Source organism: Ursus maritimus, unplaced genomic scaffold, assembly GCF_017311325.1.
Source record: "Ursus maritimus isolate PB19 unplaced genomic scaffold, ASM1731132v1 scaffold_1, whole genome shotgun sequence".
In the NCBI taxonomy this organism is placed as follows: domain Eukaryota; kingdom Metazoa; phylum Chordata; class Mammalia; order Carnivora; family Ursidae; genus Ursus; species Ursus maritimus.
Window position 1 is genome coordinate 32,272,741 of NW_024423343.1, and position 22,330 is coordinate 32,295,070.

Below are 22,330 nucleotides of genomic sequence, written 5' to 3' on the forward strand. Positions count from 1 at the left end.
GGTAACTTGATAAGAGTATTGACAAGATAACTGGCAACAGAGTGTAAAATTCCTAGGAACAGGGAGAAACAAACAAGCAAAAAAACCAAAGACTATTGCCTATTGCAACAGCTCACAGTGGGGTTTTGAAACTCAGTTAAAAGGGGCAGTGAGAGTTAAGGAGATAAATCAAAGAGTTTTTACTTTAAAATTTTACTGAAAATTTTTACTTTTCTACATGTGAGAATATGTGACTCTAGAGGGCATCACCAGTGTCATGGATAAACAAGTTTAATAAACTTACTGTAAAAATGGAATAAAAATTTCATTTTAACAGACCTAAGTGGGGGCACCAGGATGGTTCAGTCAGTTAAGCAACTGCCTTTGGCCAGGTCCTAATCCCTGGGGTCCTGGGATGGAACAAGCCCTGTGTCGGGCTCCCTGCTTCTCCCTCTGCCCCTCTCCTGCTCATACTCACTCCCTCTCTCTCAAATAAATAAATAAAATCTTAAAAAAAAAAAAAACAAAACAAAACACCACAGTAGTTCTGAAGTTCTACATGACATCTAAAGAGAATAATTTGTTTTCTTGAATATATTTTCCTTAGGAATTTAGGCATATCTTCCATGATGTCTTACGTAAATTCTTGATTGGTTCAATCTATGGGATGTTTGTTAGCAAAAGAAAACTTCCTATGTTCCATTGATCCAATCAAAAACAAACGAAACACACATTTTGCATATTTGTGTCCTTGGCTAGTTAATAGTTTCTGGGTTTTTCTACCTTCCTTTTTAATTGTGGAAGGGAAGGAAGAGCTCTAGGGTTGAGAAGTTAAGTAGGTTGAGGACTTGATGGGAGAAAGGAGCACTGGGCAAGAGGACAGCTCTTCTTGGAAGATGACATATCTACCATCGACACAACTTCATTATCTTTCTACCATCTGCCATCTTAGGCTATCTTTTTGTTGTTATTGCTGCTTTTAAGGCTGCTCTTGACACTCATTTTTATAGTGAGGGCCACCCCCAATGCCCTAGTATATTACTATGTGCAACAAGTTGGTCTAATAAGGCATTCACTCAAAAAGATAAAATCAAACTTCTGTGTGACTTACCCAGGGAAGGCTCTGTTCTCAAAGCATTTCTACAGGTAGGTGAAAGATGTCTGACTATTTTTTTGGAACCAAAAATTTGAACACATGATGTCAAAACTGTTCTATTTTAAAAACCTACAAAGGCAGTTAGCTGCATATTCTCTGAGATTTTTAATTTCTCTCATTCCTTTGCTGTATTAGAACCTCGAAGTCAGGATTAAGAAGTTGTGGTCCATATATACAATGGAATATTACTCAGCTATCAGAAAGAACGAGTTCTCAACATTTGCTACAACATGGACAGCACTGGAGGAGATAATGCTAAGTGAAATAAGTCAAGCAGAGAAAGACAACTATCATATGATTTCTCTCATCTATGGAACATAAGAACTAGGATGATCAGTAGGGGAAGAAAGGGATAAAGAAAGGGGGGGTAATCAGAAGGGGGAATGAAGCATGAGAGACTATGGACTATGAGAAACAAACTGAGGACTTCAGAGGGGAGGGGGGTGGGGGAATGGGATAGACCGGTGATGGGTAGTAAGGAGGGCACGTATTGCATGGTGCACTGGGTGTTATACACAACTAATGAATCATCGAGCCTTACATCGGAAACCGGGGATGTACTGTATGGTGACTAACATAATATAATAAAAAATCATTAAAAAAAAAAAAAAAAAAAAAGAACCTCGAAGTCAATCTTCACCTGTACAATGCTCATCTCGGTGCTTCACTGGGTCCCACTGGTTCTCTTTAATCCTGACCCAATCTGCTGCTTCTTCCTCTTCATCATGACTCAGCCTTGGTTCATGTTCTCATTATCTCTTGCCAGTGCCACACTAGTTTCTATGTTTCTATATTCAATTTCCTTCCTATCAGTCAATTCTTTATATTACCAGCTGAGTTTCCTAATTTGAAACTCCTATGCTTAAATTCTCCCACTGACTTCTAGAATAAGTCCAAACTCAGCATAGCATGCTAGTCCTTCTGTGATATAGTCCCACCTGGGTCATCTGGGTTCTACTGGGCCATCTCTCTTCATACTTTCACTTAGTGTCCCAAACTGTATTCCAATCTAATATCCTCCCACCCCCTTGAAAAAGCTCCACCCTCTCAAGCCTCTATAGGTCTTCATGGGAGCTATAACTTCTGCTTCGAGGGCCATTGTTCATCTCTTCACTAATTCCTACTCATATTTTAAGACAGTGAGGAAAGTTCTTTCAAAAGGAGAAATTGTCTGACTCAGTTACTGAGTGGATTAAGTATCTTTGTTGTGTACTTCCATAATACACTGGACTTTCACTCTGTCATAATACTTACAACCGGTACTATAATTTTCTTCAAATCTACTATGAGCAACTTGAGGGAGGGGCTGTGTTTTTTATCTTCTACTGTGGTACTTGTTACACATTAGGTGTTCAAAATATTTTTTGATGCTCCTCTGAAAAAGGAACTTACACAATGAAAACTGCATTTTATTTGCAGTTTCTCTCATGCCCTCATACTAATCATTTTCCTTTCTGATCTATCCTGCATACCTGTCAGTCCAAACTTCTTTAAATTACTCTGTCAAGGTCCTTCCTTGCTAAGAAAATTTAGTCTCCTCATTGTCTATGACAGCAAGTCTAGACACTTGGGTCTGGCTGTCAAGATATTTGGATCAGTGGCGCCTGGCTAGCGCAGTCGTTAAAGCGTCTGCCTTCGGCTCAGGGCGTGATCCCAGCGTTATGGGATCGAGCCCCACATCAGGCTCCTCCGCTGTGAGCCTGCTTCTTCCTCTCCCACTCCCCCTGCTTGTGTTCCCTCTCCCGCTGGCTGTCTCTATCTCTGTCGAATAAATAAATAAAATTTTGAAAAAAAAAAAAAACATGGCTGTCCTGTGAATTTATATAGGATCGTGTTCCAAGACACTTAGCTAATACACTCAATTTATCTAGAGTCAAAAACAATATGGGATGCCTGGGTGGTTCAGTAAGTTAAATGTCTGCCTTCGGCTCAAGTCATGATCCTATGGTCCTTGGATTGAGTCCCTCATTGGGCTCCTTGCTCAGCAGGGAGCCTGCTTCTCCCTCTGCCTGCTGCTCCCCGTTTGTGCTCTTGCTCTCTGACAAATAAATAAAATATTTAAAAAAAATATGTTGCCTTCAAAAACTCATATTGCATTTTAACAAGGACTTCTAAAAACACAAAGATCTAACTTAAAAGATTATTTGATGATGTTTAATACAAACACAATTTTAGGCCGAAAGAAATAGTTGTTTTGGTACTTGCTAGCTTTTCAGTAACTGCAAATTGCTTCATGTATGTTCCTGGCTATTCTTTTTACCACTGGGCCATTTTCACTTTTATTTTTGAATTTTCTTGCCGTAACCAGTGATTTAAAACTGTTAGTTCAAAGCAAAATGGAAAATACGTTGAATCTCATTTTACCAGTTCTGTGGCTTTGGACAAGATATTTAACTTCCCTGAACCACAGTTTTTTTATTTTTAAAATGGGGACAATACTTATTTGATAGGATTGCTATGAGAATTATCAACATACATAGAATAACCACCACACAGAAAGTGTGCAACTATTATTCTGTGTTAATTGATTTTTTAAAAATGCATCATACTGAGTATAATGAGTATATTAAAACATTAACTATTCTGGTGCAAAATACCTGAAATATCACACTAACGGTCATAATTTCTGGTGACCTAATAAAATCAAAAGATACAATTACTGTTGTCATTAATATGATCTTTAATAAATGGAATAATGCACCATTTTACAGCAAGCCTCTTTTAAACCTAAAGAACTGTCTTAAAATCTCCTTCTCCAATGTCTCTGTAGCAATACAATCTTTTTATTTAGGTTTATATATATCAAAGCATTTACTTACAATTATTCATAAAAAACTCTTTAGTGGCTTAATGTCAGCTTTCATAGTGGCATCCATAGATAATACAAAAGAAAAATGATTTGCTTTATTTCATACTCACACTGATCCATCAAACACAACTTACACAGCATAGCAAGGTCTCAGACGGCTTTTACAAAAGCAAAATAACTGAAAGTAATTATCCATAAATTCATATGATATTCTATCTGTAATGTAAGAGCAAAACACACCAACAAAAGATACCCGTTAACAAGAAAGAGGGTTCTGAGGAATTGCCAATATTTTCCAGCCTTTCTTATTCCAGAAAAGCATCCTCAGAAATGAATACTCTGTAGCTTATGTTTCTCCTGTCCATTCAGAAAAAGCATGGCAGCTACACATCTCCATGTTTCAGCTACTACAATACCCTAAGAGTTAGTGTACTTTACAATTATCCACTTATCTTCATTTGAAAAATTATCAACAGAAAATTAAGGATGATTCCAGCTTATACAAATACTTACACAATATAATTTCCATGGAAACATGACAAGGCATACAAAAACTTTAAATAAATAAATGTGACAAGAAAAAGAAAAGCCACAGAAGCCAAGCAATTCAATTTTAACCAGAACCTATCTTTGAATTGCATCTTTTAGTAATTTAGTTTTCTTATTATTAAGCTTCTCTAAAAATATGTTTCCCTATCATACTTAAGAGGATTGGTAATAAGGTGGAGAGCCTGAGACAAGAGACTGGTTACAAATAACTTCACTGCTAGGATTTTAAGTATACAGCATATCAATTTGGAGCTTGGACTTGTCTGATTGAAGGAAAAATTCTATTTGGATCTGACAAGGTGATAAACGGCTTATCATAGTTACCTTCTCAAAACCATCCAAACTACTACTAAAGCTATAAACTCATTAATTCACTTTTAGAAGAGTTTTATAATGTTAAATTACCTCAAGAAAATTTTATCTCAAAGGAACAACTTTACTAAGTTCTCCCATTAAAAAACAAAGCAAAATGAAATATATTTGTCCCTTCGTATATAACCATTTACCCAAGGAACAGAAATGGTTTTAAGATGGTGCTTCAACTCTAAGGCCTAAATAGGCTGCAACATGTAACCAATTAGTTGAGTCACTTCCCTCTATTCAGTAATTATAGAATTGGGCAAGTTTTTATGATTAATGAAATCTGATGTTATGCTATGTAAATTAAGTCAAATCATAAGATGAAACATTAAATGATCTGTATGTGCAACAAACACTTTAAATACTCAACTGGACTAATTGCTTGTTTGCTACCAATTAAAGTTTCTCATGTGCAAAGGGATGAAAAGGGCCCTGAGTTTTTAAGTAATATTATGTCTATAGAGTGAGTCTAAAACATGAAGATGTTTCTGAAATCTAAAAGTACAAATAAAATGGAAAAAACCTACATGTTGCCTTTTGAAACATTTTTAAGAAGTTGTAGTTTAAAATACAGTAATTTGTTTAAAAATTCAATCATAAACTGGATGCCCTAGTGATGCGATTTATTTCTAAAGATTTCTTCTCTCTTACCCAAATTTTAGAATCTGGGTTGCAAATTAAGTTTAAAAGAATGAATGTCACCACAATTAATAGTAACACTATGAACATCACATAATAATAGAATTGGAATTTTCAAGATATGATAGATTTATCTGGGGCATAATTCTAATACACGGCATTAAATCTGCTGAATTATTTACTTTCAAATGTATTAGCCATGAAATAAAATCCTAAATTTTTCTTTATATGCACAAACGCTCAACTTTAACCAGCCACTTAAAAGTTAAATGAAAGTTGTTATAGTCCAGTCTATGTTGTAAAATAATAAGTATTTCAAAAGTGGTCTGCAAAAATATTCATAGATAATACCTGATTTTTGTAAGGTTTGTTTTTGAAAGTTAATCTTGCATTTTGTGTTTAATATTTGATACAAATACGTAACATGTTGTGGCTCAATTGTAATGCTAAGCTTGCTGCAATACAGGTTAAAAAATTTTAATGGCAAAATTATATACAATTCTGTATGCATGGCTTTTTAGTTATAACTAATGAGAATATAAAATGATAAAACTCCACAATTTAATAGGAAATGTTAGATAATACAAAACTTAAGTGCTGCTTTTCTGACAATCTGATGGTTGGATCCATTGTTAAATTGTAACATCTTAATTCTTAATTCTATCCTACTGAACTATTACTTGAGTAATGAATTTGAATATAATGTAAAATATAATTTGAAGTGTTCTTAAGTATAAATAGTTATTAAAATAGGGCTGAAAAAAAAATAGGGCTGAGAAGGAAATGCTAAGGGAACCAAAGCAATTTTGTCTGAAGAACTGAGACTTAGATGTTAATTGAAAAGCCTGAAGCGTAATGAAAAAAGAACAATTGTGGAGAAGATGGCCAACTGCTCTTTTTTTTTTTTTTTTTTTTTACTGCCGGAGGAGACAAATGCACATAAAATGAAATAGGAAGGAAGCAGAATCGACATGAAGAACATTCCCCTGACACAGAAGATTGCAAGTCAGATAACCAAGGGGTAGAGTAAGTCAGACACAAACTAAAAGGTGGTTGGAGGAAAGTAATGGGTCGGTGCTCCAGAGCACCCTGAGATTTCCTCTTTTCTTCTATGTTAGTTTAATCTGAGAAGCTATACAAAAGCCTTCTTTTGATAATAACATTTATGTAACTAGCTCAAACAGTGATTTGCCAGATTTACTAAATCAAGGAGTATATTTAAGAGTGGATCATGCAACATAGTTTTGGTTAACATTTGCATAGTTCAAAATCTACAAGTTAAAATGCAATTTTACCTGCTGAAGAGCAAACTGACAGCAAAAGGTACACTTGGAAACATCTCAGTCTGAAAAAAACTCCTGGGGTGTATGTGGGAGGGTTACACAATTTCTGGAATAACAGGTTTAGATAATCAACTAACATGTGTGTACAATTTCTAATAAGTTAGCTTGGAAGATAAAGTAATATATAAAGCAATCTGTGAATAGTTATGCAATAACCTGCACATAACTGGTAGTTAAGTTCAATATAAATTTATAAAAGGTTGTTTAGGAATACAATGTAATCTCAAGTTCTAGGAGCTAACCACCTCCAATGAAATATTCATTTCCATAAATATTTAAAGAAGAAACAAAAAAATTTATGGAAGTATTCTTCCATTTTAAATGACTTTGAGGATGGAAAGTTCAGTAAATAGCTGCAACCTACCAAGTATTCCATCTGGCTTTAGACGCCAAACTTGAAAATACTTCAAGTAAAAACACTTGCCAAATTTTGTGACAATTCCCACCGAAACATATTCTTCCTTGAGAGTTCCTACCTTTAATTATTTTCACATTCAGAACCAATGTACATTTTCTGCAATAAGTGGGTACATGTAAGGAAGATACTGAAACTGCTTTGTAAAAAAAGATATTATCCTTGTATCCTTCCTACATCCTCAATTAGTTTTATGGATTAGTAAAATTTTCTCTAAGTCACTACAAGCAGAAATTTTCAAGATGGAGTCAAAGGATTGATGAGACTTAAAATCCATGTTAAATTAATTCCTCCAAGTCAAGTATGGAATCGATTTAGGGAAAAGTCTTCGTTCCCACAAGCCACCTTCACTTTTCCCTTAAAATTTACTTTACCTTTAGTTCTACAATGCAAGAATATTAGGAATGAAAAGTAAAATAATTTTAGGATTCATGATGGCAGACGTGGGATTGAATTTCACCTTGAATTAGTAATTATTTCTCAAGCAACAGTCAGCATAGATATGTCTACATGTCTTATGTTCGCCTAACTTCTAAAGTCATTAAGGTATCTGGTTTGGCTTATATACAAGCCACAATTGTGCTAGAGTGTAATGACTGAACTTCTTAATAAAATGTCAGTATATTACACATCCTGTTGTACTGTGCGCAGGCAGTGTGGTGTGGATGAGGGAGATGTGGAGAGGCAAACCCAGGTTGAAATCCAGCTTTCTCTATTACTAGGATGGGAACTTGGGCAAATGATTTGGCTTCTCTTAGCTTCAATTTCCTCAATCTGTAAAGTGGGAATATTAATAATAATCCTTAAACAGTTGCTATGAAGATTAAAAGAGATTGTGTGTGTATATCCCACCATTCGGTATATAACAAATTGTCGATTAGTACTATTTAATTCCTGTGCCTTTTCATAACATTTTACAATGATACTGGTTTCTTTTCCCCAAATTATGAATTTGAAAAGGGGGAACATTGTTAGGAATTATAATTAAATCATTTTTGTCTAAAGCCAATTCAAATCAAGTTCTTTCAAGGACTTAGTTCTGACAAACAATTAGGATAGCTCGGGGAATTAATATTAGAATTTGATTACCTATTATGATGCTTTTAAGGCTGTAAAACTAGCAAAGTGAATTTTAATATTTTTTTCATTAAATGGCCTTTATTCAAAGGATCCAAATGCTTTTGTACATGCAAAATACTGTGATAGCAGTTAAATATTAGCTTTAAGAAACATTATTAGATGAATAAAGTTAGCAAGTATTTTAAGTAATTTTGCTTGCTTGTATATTACAGATTCTAAATCAGTCTGATGTAAATTTAATTTAAAATTTATTAAAATGATCTACACTTTTTATTCTTCCTATTTTTGAAGGGTCTACTAAAGCTAGGGAAAGCAAATTATTTGTTTTAAACATGTTTGCATGAAATGGGAAACTTAAAAGGATTCTTTTATTTTGATATATTAATTCTTGAAAGCATTTTATTATTAAACATCAAAAAAAAAAAAGATGCTGGAAAAATTACAACCAACTAGCCTAAACATAAATTAAAGTAGGATGTAAGATAACTTCTGTCAGGAAAAGATCAGTTGGATCTCAAATGGTTATTTATCCTCCAATGCTTTCAATTGGAGAAGGAATATACTTTATTTTGATTCAAAGATATTCTACATGTGTTTGAAAATAATGAAATGCAGTTCAAAGATATTTAAAGGCAAGAGAACTAAGTGAAAATTTGGTGGGAAAGATATAAATAATTTGTTACATATATAGAATAATAATTATGCCAGAAGACTGAAAAATGTTAAGGATCTGAATCAAGAAAAGGGCCAATAAAACAAAAAAGGTGGAAATCCTGGGCACTAGAAAAATAATCTTAATTCTAAAAACTCAAAACTGTGTTCAGCCATCCATCAGAATAAGTGTGAAGTGTTGTAACAACTAACTAATAGGATTATAGCAAAAGGCAAAAACCAGAAGGCTTATATAGTAAATTATAAATATTTTGGACAGCAAATTGGGGAAATTTATGTTATCTTTAGCTAATGATGAAGATAGAGGAATATGAGTGAGAAAATATTGTTCAGGAGATAAAAACCTAAAAGCAAGATATGGGCATTTGTGTTTTTCTCTTAGCTTTTTATCTTCCAGAGAAATCTTAGAACTTAGTTAAATAACATCTATTAAGTACTCTGAGAATCCGGAAAAATTAAGTGAGATCATCAGTGTTTGCAAATTGATAGAAAATAATTTGTGCTTATAAAAAAAAGTCCCTTATTTGACATAAAGTGCTTTATTTAAAAAAACATGCTGAGGTTGTTGTTTAGAGATAACTATCAGTAAGGAAAGAAACAAAGGAAGCTTTAAAAAAAACAATAGGACTTGAAGGATACATAACATGTTAAACATCACTAAAAGGTATATTCTAATATAATGGAAATAATAAATGCTCCTCACATATCAAAGATCATATGAAAAACCGGCAAAAAGAGAAATTATGAAAATAGGATTAGTGAAGAAACAGTTTTGAAAAAAGAAGGTAAGCCTCAGTCTGCTCAAAAATGATAGGCTTGGCAGCAATCCTTCCTTCCACAGGGATGTGGCATGCCAGATTAATGATTTTTCCATACAGTGTTTTAGGTCATGGGAAGAGGACTCATCTTCAGATAAAGTCACCAGGCGTTGCTTGGGAAAAGAATAAAAAGTTACTATGGGTTCAAAACTATGAATTACTTTTGAAGTTATTTTAAATAGGAAATGTAATTTTATTTGAGTCAAAGATGGCCTATTTAGAGAATGAAGGCTATAACACTATATAGTCTTAACCATCTACCTACTTAAAAATTCCATATAAGTATAGCTCTATAAGTTTTCTGATAAAAATGTGCTTCTTAAATAAATGAATATGGAACATGAACATACATAAAAAATAAAATAAAATGAAGAAAGGCTAATATTTGACTTTGTCTACTTTGTTCTATGCTCTCTTATGAACTTCCAAAAACCGGAATCAAATACGTTTACTAAAATGCCTGGAAAGAAACATTTAAAACTTGGAAGGTTAAAAGAAACGGCATTTCAAATTAGGTTTTGGTAGTTCCTTCTTTCGAGCCCTTTGAGACAATGTTTCTGCATTCTCCATAAGGAGAGAGAAAGCAAGAAATCAGGTAGCTACTTTCTCTTGTGCAAAAAATCACTGCCATAGAACTGACCTGCCAAAAGGATGGGGGTTGGGGCAGAAAAATGCACTTATTATGGAAGAATGTGTGCTCTGTTAGGAAGAGAGCTTACAAGAAAGCTTATTTGTGGACTATAGACTATTGCACGTTCAAACAAAACACAAGAGAAAAGAATGTCCAACAGATAATATGTTCAGGAACGGTTCAACATATAAACTAGCTTGTGCCCAGAAATAAAACATGGATACCAGACACCACTGCAGTCAAACCTGTCTTAATTTGCTTCTGTTTTAATGACCTTTAGAAACTGGTCCAAACTGATTATCGGCAATACATTGTTTTTGCTTTTTTTCTTAAAAAAATATTTTGAGACCACTTTTGATACACACACATATAATTCTGTGGTCATAACAGACAAATATAACTTTAATGAGACTAAACAAAAGTGCAAAACTTAAAAAAAAAACAAAATTAAAAAATATGGAAGCATAAGCTAACTTTTTCTGCATAGCTGAAATCTATTTAAAGCAAGTCCTGTTGCAGGGGTGGGGGAGAGTACTGACAGGAAGATAAAGCAGTTTTTTTTTTTTTAAATGTCTTCTGCACGTTTAAATGATGCAAAAAATAATTTCACTCCATAGGCTTGAAAATATTTCACAGACAGTTCATTCCTATATCTTTAGACACCATGGTTGTGGCAGTGCCTCCTTCTGCAAGGTAAACTGCGGTGCTGGATTTGGAATGAACTGCCCTGTCACTGCCATTGTTGTTGACCTCACAGTCCAGTGGTTCAGTGGAGATGACCCAGGTGGAGGGGCGCCACCGCTTAAGAGAATAAGGAGTTTTCACACGTTTCTTAATCTTTTCACCAGATCCTGATTTGCCATCTTGTGTTGACTCACCTACTGGAAATAAAAGGACAGAAAAATAAACTACATATAAAGAAGCTATTAAATAGTAAGAAATTAGGGTAACTCTAGAACAGATCAAATGAATATCTGCAGGAGGTATTAATAGACATTACTTGAAATTCATGATGTCAGGCAATTATTTTCTAGGCAAAACTTAACCAACTTATTTTGAGACTCTTTAAGCCCCATTGTTTTCGTAACTGGTTGGATTATTCTATTGGGCGAGCAAAAACCGAAGAGAAAATTAAAAGTTCTCAGCTGTGTTCTCAAATCCTTTGGTTGCTGGTAGTGATCCTAACTTGGCAAAATGCATTTAATCATTTAACTTAATGTTCAAAGCAGATCAAATTTTAAAGGCACCTGGCATATAATATTTTCAGAAGAATGACATAAATACTACAGTATAAATTTCCCAGTAATTTCCAACATTTTATTGCTATGGAGCCCTACTATAGGATGTGTCAATCGGTCTATAATACAAGCCACTCAAACAAGGGGATAGATTCTACTGATATTTTTTTTAAAGTAAGCTCTATGCCCAACATGGGGCTCAAACTCACGATCCCAAGATCAAGCTGCATGCTCCACTGACTGAGCCAGTCAGGTGCCCCTCTATGATTAATTTTTGAGAGCTGAATCCCTTCCGGCCATTTTGCAGTCCTTGATGACAACCATAAAACAGGACTGCTTTTTTTCATAAAGTGCTGTCAGTCTAAAAGAGAAATCATCTTGTGCAATGATGACTGCTAAAGATTTTGGTGAGCTCTCCTGTCTTGTGTTATAATCCCTTTAGAGCTAGAAACCAAGTATCAAGTTATTTGTCTAGGGGACCCATGGCACAATGCTATAGGCATGCAGGAGGCTCAACACATGACTCTTGGAAAAGATGAAACTAACAAAACAAAACCAAGAACTTTAGTTTTTTTTAGTAACAATTTTTTCTGAATTTTCTCTGGACTTTATAGGTTTAAGGTTAGTCTGATAAAATCTAGATGTGTATAAAATAGATATTAATATATTCAACAACTGTTCCAAAAGTTCTACTGACTTCATTTTACCTGGAGCTTTTAAACTCACATTTACTTAATTTCAACCATTCACAGCAAGTACGTGAATTGTATTATGAACCAGCAGCTATGTAAGGCATGTATTAAGTTGGTATTAAGTTCTGACTGTTGCGACATTGACTATCAACAACAACAAATTACTTTTTCTCTTTACAACAGTCTGATTAGTTCTGAGGTCCAACCAAGTGGCTTATTTTATTTCCAAAAGTGGTAAAAATAAGTAATTGGTAGTTGAAACACAATTTAATTTTATCTAAGTAATTAAATGGTCCCAAAAGACAAGCAGGAGAGATTAAATGATCCCTCTACTTACACTGCAAACTGCTGCCATCAAGGACATTTGTGGCTGAAAGATCCAGAGAATTAGGCCTCTGTGCTTTTCTGGGTTTTGATGGTCCAGGATCTGCTACTGTGCTTGGAACACCCTGTGTAAGAACATCTTGCTCTGAACATGGATTACTGTTGTTGTTATTGGAATTAGTTCGGCCACCTTCCAGTGGCCGTTCCCTCCTGTCCACAAGACGATCCAGAACACCTTCATCATGGCCAGCCTGTTGCTCTCGTCTCAGTAAAGGTTCATGCTCATCAGGGCTGGAATTAATATTCAGTCGGGTATCCTCACCAATGAACTGATTCTGCAGCATTTCTTGGCCCCTATGTGCCACTGTGTTGGCTGTCTGGCCAGATGGTACTGCCCCATTAACATACTGGGTAGTGGCAGTATGGGAGTTAACACTGTGGTTTCTACCTGCCACACCATTCATGGTGACTGTCACCACATGAGGTTCTGCAGCATTGATTGTATTCATCTTGGCAACTCCAGTTTCTACTTGTTTCAAGTTTGATTTGTGCTTGCTGCCAAATTTCAGCCGGGGCTCCTTTGTTGAATTTTTGGTGTTTAAAGGCAAACTAGTAGGTCTCTTAGGAAGGTTTTGTTGCTTGGGGAGAGGATAGATCTGAGTGGGTGGAACATCAGGAATTAAACATGCTTGGCCATTTGCAGCTTGTGTGAAGTCCTGCTGTCCAGTCACTTCTACTGCAAGTTTTATGAGTGGGTAAAGCAAGCTAGAACTGGTGCTGCTCAGTGGGTCTGGTCCACTGAACTGTTTAAGAGAATGCTCCATGAGATTCTCATCAGAACTTTCCTTGAGGTTCTTATCAACCTCTTTTGGGTCCAGCTTGTTGGTCTCCAAGTCTTCTTCTGTAAGTTGTAAGCAGACAGGGGTTGGCCCAATTGGCTGTGAAACATTTGTGGCATGCAGATTTGTTTCATCTGAGTATGGCATCTCAGAGATAGTGGTCATGCCGGTGCTTGGAGTGAGGCCAGTGGTGTTTGTGGTTGTTGTATTGGTGGATAGGCTGGTGACGCTTGTTTCAGGGCTGGGGATTCGAGCTTGTGCTTGCTGCCGTTCATAGTTAATTGAGTTTCGGTTCTTTTCCCCTATAGTCAAAGGTGTGCTAGACATCGAATGCTCAGAGGAAATATTCTTCACAATGCTGTCAGTATGATGGATAGAGTCTTCAATGTATGAGGAAGAAGAATAATCTGGATAAGGGCCAATCTTTGGCACACGCCTATTGTGTGACAGGTTGCTTAAAGAAAGAAAAAAAGTGCCACAATGAGAATGTACGTTCATAACAAACTGACCCTCCAAGTTTAATACCTCTGATTTTAAAGTATGAACTGCTTTTTATTTTATTCCTAACCACATTGTACTAGCGGTTATGTAAAAATTGTGATCACACAATCAAGCGTCAATTAATAACTTGCTAAATGCTAGGGTTTTTTTTTTTTTTTAAGATATCGTTTATTTATTTGAGAGAGAAAGAGCACAAGAGAGAGAGCTGGGGGGAGGGGCAGAGGGAGAGAGAACCCAGCAGGGGGGCTCAATCCCAGGACCCTAAGACCATGACCTGAGCCGAAGGCAGACACTTAACCCAATAAGCCACCCAGGTGCCCCTAAATGCTAGTTTTATATGAATTAGGACTGCTGAAAAACCCATGTGGATCTAGATATGATTTCCATAGATGCTCATTATTCTGGTTCATAAGAGTTAATTTAAAAAATCTCCCTATAGTTTTGAAACATTACCAAATATATCTTTATGAACTATATACTTGCATAACTAGATATAAAGGTTCATGAGAGGAGGAGCCACGGTATATGTTTCTTTTGTACTCCTACAATCCTAGATACATAGTGGCAACTCAGTAAATTACCAATTAAGTTACAATGGTCAAATGGTAAAAAGAATATAAGCTTTTAGGTTGTTCCAAAGTGCTTCCATTAAGAGGCAGTCTAGCAATGGAATGTACCTTTCTGGGGGTAAACTGAGCCATATCAATGAAAGTTCTACAGACTAAGAGTATAAGGCAGAACGTGACATTCAGATAAAGGAACAATTCAGAACTGCTCTCCAGTTAAAAAGAGTTCTTCACAGTCATTATCACAACTTGAGAGGGATGGTTCTTGAGCATCACACTATAAAATATTTAGGTTATTTAAAATAAAAGCCACTGATAGCTTTAACTAAACAATGGGAACATTAATAGATACGAGTGTTATAGGAGAAAAGCAGCAGCTCAAGGAAAATGACAGGAGGGTGAAGGATAAAAAAGTAGTTGTACAGCACATAGAAAAGACGTCTGGGGGTAAGATTCAATACGATGAAACCTAGAATGGAATGACTATGGGATGAACCATGATTTAGGGGAAACTATTTAAAAGTGACTGGACATGAGAAACAGCATGTAAAACATAGAGCTGAATGATTCAGGGGGCAAAAAATGGTCAACACAAGGGAGAGTCCCTTCAAGGATTTCTTCTTACCATTCAGGAAAAGTTCAAAAGTACTTAAAGTAAAAGTAACTGACTCTTGAGAGAGGTACAAATAACATGCTGGAGCACACAGAAAATACAGAGATCAGGGGAGATAAAAGAAGACTATCCTCAAGTATGCATAAAGTAAGAAAATTTGTATTTAGAATTGCTAGTCTCTACCTTCCTTGACTTGCTGATATATAAGGAATAAGGGTTCACATGCCGAAGCTAATTCAGTCCAAACACAAGCAGTTGTAAACCCAATTTTGGGTTTATAGTTCATAACACAAATTGCACTTAGAAATTAGAACATAAAATAGCAAAAAAAAAAAATTTATTTAATAATCAAGTATATTTTTATCCCAATTTTCTCTGCTCTTTTCTGGGTGCTTTTCTGGAAATTTTTAATATGTATTAAATAAAATGACAAATTTGGGGAAAACTTCCCCCAAACATAGAACAAAGAAACACAGATTGTCTAAAAGTTCTGTTTTTTTAAAGGAATTTTTTAAAAAGCCCTTTTATTTAGAATGAAAGATCATAATTTAACAAAGAAATGTCTCATAAAGTAATAGTCATGATGGGATAGAAAAATCTTATGAATTGCTTTCATGTTAAAGTAGTAGTAGTATATTCTATACAAAAGAACATTGGATAGGAAGCCTGAAATTGTAGTTTCCAGTGAAACAGTGGTTAGATACATAGGCAAGTTCATAGTTCTATTCTCCCTTTAAAAAATAAATAAATAAAAAGCAAGAGAAAGAGGAATAATAGCAACAAATGATAAATGAGACAATATATGTATAAGTGCTTATAGACTTTGGAACTATGAAAATGTTTTGCCTTTATTATTTTAGGGAAGTAGGAGAACTAATAAACCTCTTTTACTGTATCTTGAGATATATAAAAACACGGATTCCATCTTGCACGTATATCAAACAAAAATCTCCAGTTAAAAAATGGGCATATTGAAAGAAAAATCACAATGTTAGATTGTATGAATTAATCATTGCCCTTTAAGACTGGTTTAATAGTATCTTTTTCCTAATCTCTGTTTAGTCTCAGTCTTCAATACTGACTGATGAATGCCAAACCCCTCCAGGTCTTACCGCTCATTCTGCATAGCAGTAGACATGGGATTGACTGTTGGGCTCACAGATTTGTTTCTTTCCCATATCATCATAAGTTCAGCCATCCGCTCCTCAGCACACTGCGCAGTAAGCCGAGCCTCCGCATCCTGGTCCCAACAGTCTTCGATTGTCTCCTTGAGTGACCTCACTGCCTACAATAAAGTACATGTCAAACAGTATATCTTTAAAAAAAAAAAAAAGTATCGGAGATTTTTAGTGACATGAGGTAAAAGAAAAATTAATTTTCTTTAACCAATATTTTACACAGATACAATAAAATATTTTAGACTTCAGAGATTTGTAAAGGGTCATATTTCTCAAAAGATGAGGAACAAGAAAGCAAGCAAGACTTAACTTAACTCCTAAAGAATTAGCCATAAATGTGAGCAGTTGTAAAAAGTTACATGGTTCATCAAGGTGACAGGTTTATGCCACTGTTCACTGTTATTTCTATCAACAGCCACTAATTCCACGTCAAAAATGAGTTTTGAGTTTGACAGAATTTTGGCACTAGGCTATCTTCAATCTCTAGGTGAGCTTTTTTACTCCTAGTAAAGAGTACTTCATTCTAACTGAAGTTTAAAGGCTTGGCGTTTTCTTTTTCTTTAAACTAATTTCAGCGGTAGTATCAAAAGCAGTCTATTCTGTAGTATTCATCAATATCAGCAATGAAAAATAGTTTCCCTTTTGGGGAAAGTTGATTTGAACTCCCTTTTAAAAAAAAGATTTTGTAAACTTTCATCCAGAATCCTTTCAGACTTGTTTTTTGGATTTGTGTTTATTAAGTTTCAAAGCTTTATACCTGCTGATATTCACAGTTCTTGCACATTTAAAACACTTTAAAAAAAACTAAGGTGAGGGTTGCCAGATCTAACAAATAATATAGAACAGCATTTAATTTTAAGTTTCAGATAACTGACAAATCACTTTTAGTATGTATTCCATGCAATGCTTAATCTGGGCATTTTATCTCACAAACCTATTTTAAGCTAAAGTCCTTGTTAGCTATCTTGGTAACGTTTTTAGTCTTTTCCTAATAATTTGTGTTCTCTAACGAACAAATCTTAACCTGCAGGAAATTTGATGGTGTTTTTCCTGGGCATATGCTAAATGAATACCTGCACCATGGCCCACCCTTGATACCATCTTCCTTGCTCCTTTGGCTCTTCTAAGCTGCCTGCCTCACAGTGTGACATTGCTCGTTCCCCAATTCTGATCATAGCACAAATAAAAAACCTGTATCTTTTAACGCTGAAATTTACATTGATTTTTTTTAAAGATTTATTTATTTATTTGGGGGGAAAGGTAGAGGGAAAGAGAGAGTTTGAAGCAGACTCCATGCTGAGGGTAGAGCCCATGGTGAGGCTCGATCTCACGACTCTGAGATCATGACCTGAGCCGAAACCAAGAGCTGGATGCTTAACTGACTGTGCTACCCAGGCGCCCCAACATTGAATTTTGAAATCTATTTGAATATATGTTCCAGGCTCTGACTTTTGAGTAAAAATTAAAATTCAAACAATAGATTTAGTTATCAATTAATAATCCTGTCATTAAATAATAATCTACCTATTTCTCAAAATTTGGAAGAACCTAAAGAATAGATAGTGATCATCCGGAGTTTGAGGGCAACTGTGTACCTCCCTGAGGTAGAAGTTTGTTGTTTATGTTAGAAGTACAGTTGAATCTGTTATTTGTGGTAGTCATGTTCTACACAGTTGCTGTAAATGTTGAATTAGTGAACTCTGAACCATTCCTCCTAGGGGAAATACAGGGTTAGGCCCCTCTGAGCCTCTGGCCACATTTTTGTCAACTGATCAATACATAATCTTGTTTTATTTGTGTTTCTGTTTAAAGGCACCTTTAAAAATAGGTATTATTAATTTTATTAACTGTGCTCATGGCCAACAGCATTCTACATCATCCCCTAACAAAGTAAATCTAGCACATTTTTTCTTTCTCCAAAAGGCACATCACAGCCTTCCAGTGCTTATGAACACTACTCAGCACGTCAGCTGAGTATATATGTGGGAGCTATTTTAAATCAGAAATCACTAACAAAATGCCCCCAAATGTGAAAAATACACTAAATAGCAAAATAGTGTTAAGAGATGAAACAAAAAGACAGAGTGATCACCTTGTCGACCTCAGTTAGGAACATGTACATCCAGTGACTAAAGTTTTTCACGGCTCTGTGTATATCCATGAATGATCATAAAAGCATTCAGAGTACTGGCTTTGGGATTACAAATCAATTTTAGCAAGTAGTCGAATTCCAAATATGAAGTCCGTAAACATGAGAAAAAATTATATGTAATAGATTTAAAACTGACTTGGATTTGAAAATAGCAGAGGAAGTTCAGAAATCAATTAACTTTTTTTTTTTTTTAATAAATACACCTCTCAAAAATAGTTACACATTTACCTTAGCGGATTTTGATAGTGGTTTGATAAAATGAACTGGTCTATTTTGAAATAATTTCAAACATTTTTTAAAAATATAAATACATTTAATGTTCCGATGGCAGCATAATTGTAGATAATGTGTAACATTTACTTTTCTTGTCTTTCATGGACTTGACATTTTGGAAGATTATAGGCCATTTACTTTTTTTTTAAAGGACTTATTTATTTATTATTTGAGAGAGAGATCAAGGGGGGGACGGAGGGAGAAAGAGAATCTCAAGCAAACTCATGTGCTGAGCACGAGTCCCCATGTGGGGCTCGATCCCATGAACCTGAGATCATGACCTAAGCCGAAATCAAGAGTCAGATGTTTAACCAACTGAGCCACCCAGGAGCCCCAGCCAGTTACTTTTTACAATCTCAATTTAACTGTTGTTTCCTCATGGTTAGATTTAAGGTTTGAAACTTCAGCAGAAAAATCACAGAAGAGATGCTGTTCTTTCTTTCTTTCTTTCTTTCTTTCTTTCTTTCTTTCTTTCTTCTCCTTTTTCTTTTCTCTTTCTTTCTTTCCAAGATTTTATTTATTTATTTGTTAGAGAGAGAGCACAAGCAGGGCAAGCAGCAGGCAGAGGGAGAAGAAGGCTCCCCACTGAGCAAGGAGCTAGATACAGACTCCATCCCAGGACCCTGGAATCATGACCAAGCCAAAGGCAGATGTTTAACTGACTGAGCCACCCAGGCATCCCTAGAGTTGCTGTGTTTTTCTCATTGCATCTTATCATGTGGTTCACAATTTTAATCTGTCTCATTACTAGTAAAGTTAACCTTGATCACATGTCTGAGTTGGTGCCTGCCAGGTTTCTCAAAAGTTCCACTTTTCCCTTTTATATTCAATCAGTGTTTTGTTTTGTTTTGCTTTGTTTGTTTTTAGACTTTAATCAGTGTGTTTGGGGTTGAGGGAATACTAACGTCTCTGTAAATATATTATTCTCTATTCACCTTTTCACCCACTAGTTTTAACATCTCTCGATGTTTCTTGGCTGAATTTCTGTGATGCTTGCTAGTAACATGACATTTAAAAAACGAGAGTAAATGCATAATAGAAATACAGATAAAGGGCACATAAACAAGTAGTGCAAATTCCTGATAAAATATGCAAAGATGTTTAATCTTACTATTTTGAGGCAGTACAGTACAGTAGTTAAGAATATTAGTTCCAGTTTTGTAGCAAGTTAAGAACCTGGCTTTAAATCTGGGCTCTACTACTTACTAGCTGCAAATTAAGACAAGATCCATTTCTACTTATCACATCAAGAAAGATAAAAATATTTTTATAATACAAAGTGTTGGTGATGGGAAAGCAGGCACTTATATACTGTTGTCAGGAGTGTCCTCATTTTGGAGGGTAATCTATCAATAACAAATTATAAATGTATTTACCCTTTGAGTCAGCAATTACTACTTCCAGGAATTTATTCCTCAAACACACTTACACATTTGTAGAAAAATGTGTGTATAAGATGTTCACTGCAGTACCATTTATAACAGCAAAAGCTGGAAACTACCCACATGTCCTCTAATAGGGATCCAGCTAAAGACCTGCAGTATAATGGATAGTACGCAAAATGAAAAGAATTAGGAAGATGTATATGTTCCAAATTGCTAAGTAAGAATTATAAGGTAAGTGGATGTGGTAATTGCCATCTATATATTAAAAAAGGATATAAAAACATATAGTCATGTAATCCATAGAAATTTCTGAAGTCTACAAAAGGAATCTAACAGTGGTTGTTTCTTCGGGGGGCCTTTTAGATGTCTGGGCCCAGCATATTTTTTGTATTGTTAATGAACTCCTTGTTTGAATTTTGACCACATGCATTTAATGAATTTTTTGAAGAGGTAATATATGTATGTGTCAATAAATTCAAAAGGTCAGAAAGAGAATACAGGTCAGAAAGAGAATTGTCCCTTCCATTCCTATCCACCAACCATCGATTTTCCCAGTCTACAGGCAACCAATATTACCAATTTCTTGGGTATTCTTTCTGAGAAACTTATTACCTTTTTATTCAAATATATACCCATCATATACCACACACACAGATTTACAGTTTCATTCATGTTCTTAATTACTAAACATGAAGTGCAACACAATGAAGTGTACACACTGAAATCTTTCTAAAGCAAAGATTTGGAGGCCTTTCCACACAAAACTGAAAGAGACCCTTTCCTTTCCAAAACAGAGCACTATCTATTGCACAGAGTCTCATTCACCAACTGCCCAGAAGAGCTCAGAAGCACCAAAATCCAAGCAGCTAAAAATTGTATATTGGCTGTTTTCTGTATCGGAGGAAAGAGAGACACTGAATGAGGCTGTATTTGTTACTTTTCATTATATAGTTGGAAAATAATTTGTAAAAACACTTTTTCAAAAAGAGACCCCACATCCACCCCACTCTCACCCCAGCCAAAATAAGATATTCACCAAGGCACTGTCCTGGATGATGAATAAAATTTGGTAAACAGAAACGCTAGTCCCTACTCTAAGGAGTTTCTATTTTTAAAACAGAATCGTTGATGCATAATAATAGTTGACAATTATTGAGTTCTTACTATGTACCAGACTGTGTTCTAACTCATTTAATTCTTATTTGAAGTACTACTATCATCCCCACTTTTCATATGTAGGAAAAGAGGCCCATATAAAAACTATGCTGATATAACACAGCCAGTTCCTAGTGGATGAATGGGCTCTATCATAAAAGTTGCAATTTGGGGGCGCCTGGGTGGCACAGCAGTTAAGCGTCTGCCTTCGGCTCAGGGCGTGATCCCGGCGTTATGGGATCGAGCCCCACATCAGGCTCCTTCGCTATGAGCCTGCTTCTTCCTCTCCCACTCCCCCTGCTTGTGTTCCCTCTCTCGCGGGCTGTCTCTATCTCTGTCAAATAAATAAATAAAATCTTTAAAAAAAAAAAAAAAAGTTGCAATTTGATTGTTGGTTGTTTTTTTTTTTTTTAGAAAAATCTATTATAAGTTCCAAACAAAGTTAAAATAATGGTTACACAAGTAAAGATTTAGAAGTAAATTAATATGAAACAGGCAAAAGGAAAAATTAGAAAAACAGCTGAGAATTTAAAGAGGTTGACTACCTGGGAGGGAGTCTGAGGGTCCTAAAAATAATGATTTGGTCATATAAAGTTGATCTAGAAGTAAAGCAATGCTGAATATCCCAGAATTAGTAAAAAAGTCAGTAAGAGAAGATTAAGGAAATAAACTGTATAGAAACAGGAAGATTAAGTCACCAATGGGGAGTTAGTTTAAAGTCTCCAAATATTAAGAAAGGATTTGACAATTCTGATGAAATGGACAAACTCCTTCAAAGACACAAACTGTTAAAGCTCACTTGAGAAAAAATAGATGACTTGAATAGTTTCTGTATCTATAAATTTGTAGTTTAAAATTTTCCCACAAAGAAAAATCCTGGCCCAGATGGCTTCACTACTACTGAATTCTACCGAAGATTCAAGAAGGAGATAATGCCAATACTACCAAGAAAATCAAAGAGGG

The 22,330-nt window shown here is 35.2% G+C and overlaps 1 protein-coding gene across 1 annotated transcript in view; it reads right to left on the bottom strand.

Moving 5' to 3' along the window:
* Positions 1-3,797: 3,797 nt before the first annotated feature.
* The window catches only part of BMPR2 (bone morphogenetic protein receptor type 2), a 185,608-nt gene continuing 167,075 nt past the window's right edge, over positions 3,798-22,330 (bottom strand). Inside the window, exons 11-13 of the mRNA XM_008687374.2 lie at positions 16,337-16,509; positions 12,719-13,998; positions 3,798-11,332 (exon numbers count right to left, since the gene is read on the bottom strand). Of these exons, the coding sequence (XP_008685596.1) occupies positions 11,082-11,332; positions 12,719-13,998; positions 16,337-16,509 (1,704 nt within the window). The 3' untranslated portion in view covers positions 3,798-11,081. The remainder of the gene's footprint in view (positions 11,333-12,718; positions 13,999-16,336; positions 16,510-22,330) is intronic.